This window comes from Anabrus simplex, chromosome X (assembly GCF_040414725.1).
Source record: "Anabrus simplex isolate iqAnaSimp1 chromosome X, ASM4041472v1, whole genome shotgun sequence".
Lineage (NCBI taxonomy): Eukaryota > Metazoa > Arthropoda > Insecta > Orthoptera > Tettigoniidae > Anabrus > Anabrus simplex.
The window spans coordinates 129,591,503-129,599,209 of NC_090279.1; the positions used below are offsets into that span (position 1 = coordinate 129,591,503).

Genomic DNA, 7,707 nt, shown 5'->3' on the forward strand with positions numbered 1-7,707 from the left:
TAGGCTGTACAAATGGCTAATACGCGTCTTATGTAACACATACCTCACACCTAGAGACAAAACCTGATATTTTAATTCAGTGTAATCACTTAAAACAAACACTTAAAGAACGGATTTGATTTGTATCAGTCAGTAGAACGGGCTGAATTTAGGAAAGGATGAATTACCGGTGACAACTCCAGAGTACACGACACTTCTTGAAAACAGCACTGGGTGCAATGTCCCGTTACATTTGTAGCTATCAACTACCAATACAGTCCTGCTCTAGTGGGCTTTACACGTGGTCAAAGAGAATGAGTAAGAGATGACTCTCAACGTTATTTTTCAGTTCTGAACGCAACGGCTGCGCAAAGATCGCCAGGAATTGCACACCAGCGCCTCTAGTGTAAACAGGGCTGAACTAAAATTATCGGGCGGGTGATTTAAATCGTTTAGCGCGCGGAGGGTCCCCAGGTTCTCGTCCCCCCGCCACTCTTAAATATTACATTAAATATATTTTTTCTTTATTTCTCTTATATTTTTCTTTCATTTCCTTTTCTTTCTTTCCTTCTTTCTGTTACCTTTTCCTGAAATACTGCATTCTGAACAACAATACACCTGGATGTTGGCCTGTGCTTTATTATTATTAATAATAATTTTTTTGCTGGAGAAAAGAAGCTTACCACTTGTGCTGCTTATTCTAATTATTTCAATTATGGACCTATATTTTATATTTACTAATCCACAAAGCCTTGAAGGATCGGAGTGACTGGCCTTGCCTGTGCTGCTTTTGTTTGTTTCTGCTGAGGAAAAAGGAAGCTCACTCACAAAGGCAGGAAGGAAGTGACCTGAAGGTGAGTGGGATTGGCAATACTTATCTCAGATTAAGACCTATGACAGAAATAGACACTAACATCCCCCCGTACATCAGTCCTCTTTAACACTACTTAAGCCAACTGTAAGAGTCAATAGTATCAAGATATGCCACTTATGCAGGAAATAAAATATAAATACAACGTAAGAAAGAAAATCATACTCAGGAACCAAAATGATGAAAGGAAACTCATATGCTAAGGAGGAAGTTTGTAGGATTCAAAGGTAAATTGAAATGAAACACGATCTTTTGATTTATGGAGCTATATTCTACCTACTATCCACAGTGTTACAGGTATAAAATCGTGTAGAAATTTGAACAAAAGTTTTAGTGATCATAGTATATAATAATTGCATGACATTATATTCAGCAGTGTTAATCATCAATTAATATTCATCAGCCAGAAAACTATCCAATACAACACAAATACAAGATCATTCATTTATGAAAGAGAGACTGGAACTGACAAGGTACAACATAATACTTTTCTCTCTTATTGCAGTTTAACGTTGCACTGACACTGCAAAAGTTTTCAGCAACACCATTTGTATTTTCCCAAGGAACTTACTATATGATACATCTTTCAGTCTGTCAAAAGAGGCACCTAGGGCCACACACTGAAAAATATTGAGATTTGTACTTCTTTTGCATCTACTAGAGGATGGCAAATCTCTGGCAGAGTAGTGTTTGAAGAAACCAAGACATGATAGCACATACTCTGTTCCTACATACTGCACCAAAACACAAAATATCATTCAATCAGTCATCTGCATTTAGATGATAAACAATGTCAAGCTACAAAATTGTATGCATTCCTTGTATTCATTAACCTACACTATTTACAATAAAAAATGTTCTATTTTATGTGACAGTAGGATATATCATAATTTTTCTGCTACATGGAAAAGGATGGAATCATGAATATATTTGAGGGTTTAAAAGACAAGAGAGAGCTTACAGATTCTGTGATTGCTCCCTCTTACAACATGCAGGGGGTACAAATAATGCTTCCTTTCAGTCCATCCGCAGGAGAGGAGTTCTAATAAATTTACAGAAATATGTAGCATCAGGATCTACATACAATAATATGGCAGCTGATCCAGCACAAAACATTCCCATGCCAAGTCACAACATAGCTCCACCTATTAAGAGCTATGTCCAAGGAATTGCTTGCTAATGTAGTACAGTATTATGAACAATATGCTGCTACTTCCACAACATTACGGTGTGCAAGGGACTTTGCTGTGACCTAGACGAAATGCCAGTTGAAGACAGTGGAAACTCACTTCAGACAGTGCCATTTGTACCTACTGTATATCGAAGGCAGAAATCTATGTTGGTGGTTGCAGAGTAGGCTGATCTGTGGTCTGACAGCATGCACTCCAACCGGCCAACCAAGCAGAGGAGGGGTGGCTATGGTTCCACCGTGTTTCTACACCTCTGCATTTGGGACACAGAAACGGGCTGTTCCCCTACCACTGGCTGTCCTGAGAATGGTTTTTCCTTTCGCCTGCAGTAAGGCGAATGATGGGACAGTTCCTAGTATATGTCATGGCCACCAAACATCTTGCCCTCACCACAAATCTCCTTGCTTAAGATGATGATGCTTGTTGATTAAAAGGGCCTAAAATCTAGTTCATTGTTTTAAGAGAAAGTACAACTAGGCAACAATCCCCTATATATATTAGTAATCGGAGAGAAGAAATGGAAGGGGGTTGACACTAGGAAAATGATGGTATCAGCTAAGCAGGAACAGGGCCATGGACGGAAAATAAGACTCCCTAGGCCTCCATACATAATACAATCGGGGGCAGAAAAGAACAGGTCGTGATCGAGGTAGATCAAATAGGATAGATGAAAGTGGGGAGCCTGGCACAAGTAAGCGGAAGCAGTGCCAAAATTCAATTAAGGGCTCCGTGGTAGCCTACCCAAGCTCCCAAGTGCATAGCCCACATGCAACCCCTTTTAGTTGTCTCTTACAGTAGGCAGAGGATGCTGTGGCTGTTATTCTACTGGCCCTACCCACAGGGGGACAAATATGATAAGGCTAGTTGCTTTACGTTGCACCGACACAGATAGGTCTAATGGCGATGATGGGACAGGAAAGGCATAGGAATGGGAAGGAAGCAGGCATGGCCTTAGTTAAGGTACAGCCCCAGCATTTGCCTGGTGTGAAAATGGGAAACCACAGAAAACCATTTTCCGGGCTGCCGATAGTGGGGTTCGAACCTACTATCTCCCGAATACTGGATACTGGCCGCACTTATGTTTCAAATTATCCGAAATTCATTTGCCTTGGTGTGGTATGTTTTCATGTTCTGGCCTCAGGAGATTAGTAAAACAAGAACAGTAAGGATGCTTACCTCAAATATCTTGTACTTTTTCTTCAAACACGCAAACGAATATAACAGATATACGCATACAAATCAAAGTAAAGCAAAATGTCACAAACGTCAAAAACGTGGTCCAAGTTGCCAAACTCAAATCGACCAATAGCAATCGGAAGATGTTTCTACCAATAGGAGCTGCCGTATTCGTCACGTGGGCTTAGGGTGAGTGACGTGATGTACAACAGCGCGCCCACGCGGGTGGAGGGCAAAAGTATCCAGTCTGAGCCGGGCCCTCGGAAGGGTAGGATCTATGCCGCTGTCAAACCCTTGCACGTGGTAGTGGTGGGGGTTAGTTTCGGCAGTTCTGTTCACTGCCGTCTCAATCCTACATATATAGATTGAGACGGCGGTGGTTCGGTTATTGATGTTGGGGAGGAAGGGGCGTTAGCGTTGAAGGAGGGATTGGATATGGGTGGGGTATAGTAGCCATTACTGAATTAACACCTTAAGTGCCACATATGCAGTAAAAAAATTCCATCCAGGCCATTCTTTCTTTTTTACTATAGAGTATAAAATGGTGCACCTTATTACAGAAATGTACCTTTTAGTCACCTTGGGCCAAAATTGTAGTCATAACATTGTGTCAAAATTGTGGTGACACATTGGTCTCACGCAGTCACTGACACTACCTTCCAGCTGTATAGGCCGCATGAGACCAATGTGTCACCACGTATCCTAGAACAGTTCTCACCTTCCTGACACACTGGTATACGTCTGTCTCATTAGCTCATGAACTACTAAAGAATAAAACTCTTATATTTGGAACACTGAAATCTAATTGGAAGTATAATCCAACCGATGTTACTAAAATGAAGTTAGCAAGAGGAAAGACAAGAGCCCAGGAAAGTAACACGGATGTTGTTCTTCAGAAATGGCACAATAAAAGAGACGTTTTAATTTTGACAACTAAACACACTGGTGAGATGGACACTATCCAGAGGAGGGATGGTGAAGAGCAAAAACCACGGAGTGTTATAGAGTATAACACATGAAAACCGTACATTGATTTATCAGATCATAAAAAGAGCTATAGTACTTCCCTGAGACGGAGTAAAATGGTACAAAAAATAGCTATAGAGATATTGATCGGCACAAGTATAGTAAACGCCATCTATATTTCCAATCAACTTGGGAATGAGAGTATATCTGTTACCCAGTTCTAAGAGGACATTGTTGAACAGTTAACAGGTACCGGTATCAAAAATTTTCATGTTCCCTCACAAATACCAAAGAAACAGGTATTACCCCACTGACTGGAGGATGTAGGCTGGCAGGGAAGACAGAGATGCAGTAATTGTTATGAAGAGATCCATCAGGAATCAAGAAGGCCATATGCCATGAGGAAGACTCTACAGTCTAAGTTCAAATGACCAACCTGTGAAAATTTCTTCTGTTTGGACTGTTTCTTCAAAGTGCACAGATTTGTTGTGTGATTGTGATTGTAAAACACAGTTTGAATCATATTTTTTCAGAAAGTCTCATTTCTTATACTTTAAATTCATATGCAAAAAGTGTACCAATTGCGAATGAGACAGTTACAAATATTTTTTCTAGAAAGTTCATGTAACTGTTTGTCCTATGTTTTCAATTTGCCTATAGGCCTAGACCCTGATATGAGACAATGAACAATGAGTACACTATACAGTACAATACTGTGTTATTAGTACATGTGACACGATCAGAAAACCATAAATAATGTCATCATATTGTGGTTGATATATTACAGTGACGTGGTGCCGCATCGAACAGGCCAAGAATAGATTCATTACGTACTGGCCACCTACTTTCATTTAACATACGTTTACATGTCAAATGTGATGACAGTATAGCACCAAGGGGCCTGAGACTTTGAGAGTGCGCGTGAGTCCAAAGCGGACTCACGCGGCCCGAATGGCATTAAGCTCTGTGAGTCAACGTTGGTCTCACGTGGCACTCAAGGTGTAAAAACAGCCCATTTGCGAGCTTTAATCTGAAAATGCAACAACCCGAGAACATTATAGAGATCATTTTGCAGTTGCTCACAATCTTGTAACTTATTTATTACTCTGTACAGAATAACATCATCTGCGAAAAGCCTTATCTCTGATTCCACTTCTTTACACATATCATTCATATATATAAGAAAACATAAAGGTCCAATAACACTGCCTTGAGGAATTCCCCTCTTAATTTTTACAGGGCACGATAAAGCTTCACCTACTCTAATTCTCTGAGTTCTATTTTCTAAAAACAGAGCCACCCATTCAGTCACTCTTCTATCTAGTCCAATTGCACTCATTTTTACTTGTAGTCTCTCATGATCTACCCTATCAAATGCCTTAGACAGGTCAGTCGCGATACAGACCAATTGACCTTCTTAATCCAGGATATCTGCTATATCTTGCCGGAATCCTACAAGTTGTGCTCCAGTGGAATAAACTTTGCAACAGTATGGCTTCTCTTCTGCTTGTGTCCGCATATGAACAGTTAGGTCAGACTGCCTTTCTTTCTGAATGATTTGCCACAGACATTGCAACTGTTGGCTTCTCGCCTGTATGGGTCCGCATATGATCGGTCAGACTTCCTTTCCTCGTGAATGATTTGCCACAAACATTGCAGCTGTAAGGTTTCTCGCCTGTATTGGTCCGCATATGTTCGGTTAGTTTGCCTCTCTTTATGACTCGCCAGTATGTCTCCGCATATGTTCGATAAGTTAGCCTCTCTTTATGAATGATTTGCCACAGACATTGCACTGTATGACTTCTCGGCTGTATGGGTCCACATATGACCGGTTAGAATGCCTTTCTGTGTGAATGATTTGCCACAGACATTGCAGCGGTATGGCTTCTCGCCTGTATGGGTCCGCATATGATCGGTCAGACTACCTTTCCTAGTGAATGATTTGCCACAGACATTGCAACTGTATGGCTTCTCGCCTGTATGGGTCCCCATATGACCGGTTAAAATCCCTTTTTGTATGAATGATTTGCTACAAACATTACAACTGTACGGCTTCTCACCTGTATGTGTCCGCATATGTTCGGTTAGTTTACCTCTCCGTATGAATGATTTGCCACAGACATTGCATCTGTAAGGCTTCTCGCCTGTATGGGTCTTCATATGACCGGTTAGAATGCTTTTCAGTATGAATGATTTGCTACAGACGTTGCACCTATACGGCTTCTCGCCTGTATGGGTCCGCATATGTGCGGTTAGTTTAACTCTCTGTATGAATGATTTGCCACAGACATTGCACCTGTATGGCTTCTCGAGTGTATGGGTCTGCATATGACCGGTTAGAATGCTTTTCAGTATGAATGATTTGCTACAGACATTGCATCTAAACGGCTTCTCGCCTGTATGGGTCCGCATATGTGCGGTTAGTTTACTTCTCTGTATGAATGATTTGCCACAGACATTGCACCTGTATGGCTTCTCGCCTGTATGAGTCCGCATATGATCGGCTAGAGTGCCTTTCTGTCTAAATGACTTGCTACAGACATCGCACCTGTATGGCTTCTCTCCTGTTCTAGTCAGCTTGTGATAAGATAAACTACTTTTCTTGACAAATGATTTGCAACATACAGTGCAAAAATGAGGCTCGTTGCCTGTGTGATTACCCATGTGACCTGCTAGTTTTTTCCGGCTGAAGGATTTACCACCGACGTTGCAGCAGTATCGGTTCTCGCTCGTGTGAGACCGCATAACGTCCGGCCTTTTCCTGAAATTTTTATGAGATACTGAGCATTCGTTTATAATCACACCTTTATGCAACAGCTGATCACCAGTTTGTTCCTCTATGAATATTTCCTCCTTAGTATCTTCGGAAGGCTGTCAGTAAGAAATAAGAAAAGTAGAATAAAGAAGTAAGGAAACAAAAATTTATAGGCCTAAAATAGAAAAAGCTGAGAAAATAAATTTCATAGTGGCACAAGAAGACGATGATTAATTTATCTCCCATTTAAAAAATATATAATGGAAAGGAACAATGAAATGAAAATCCCTTGAATGCAAGAGAGGTGTCTACCTTGGTGGCAAATGGTACACAAAAATACATTATTATCAAGCACTAAATTTTAAAAGAACAGAGAAGGAGACAATTTTCTAAAAACAATATTCTACAATTTTTGCTATTTTTTTCTACTAAGCACACAGCTCATACTTAATAAATGCAAAGAATTTACAAACTCTTACTCATAATATTTTCTGTTTTACAAACATAATCAACACACATACCACTTGTGCAACTACTCCAAATAATACTATACAAATTATATTCGGTTAAAATTTACATTGCATTTACTTATTTATTTTAATTTTTACCCTTTTTGGAACCTAACTTGCACAATGACCTGCTGTGTTTTAACCTGAGTCCCTTTTGCCACTGCTTTTCAAACAATTGATGAGATATAAGAACATGAAAAGGAACACACTGTTGGACAGCAGTAGACACAATAGCATAGAAAGGGAGGAACATTGCAAATT

At 40.2% G+C, this 7,707-nt stretch overlaps 1 protein-coding gene across 1 annotated transcript; it reads right to left on the minus strand.

Annotated features, from left to right (window-relative positions):
- Positions 1 to 5,946: 5,946 nt before the first annotated feature.
- Positions 5,947 to 6,927, minus strand: LOC137503347 (zinc finger protein 180-like). The gene has a single exon (XM_068230905.1). The coding sequence runs from the start codon at positions 6,925 to 6,927 to the stop codon at positions 5,947 to 5,949; it is 981 nt and encodes a 326-aa protein (XP_068087006.1).
- Positions 6,928 to 7,707: the final 780 nt, after the last annotated feature.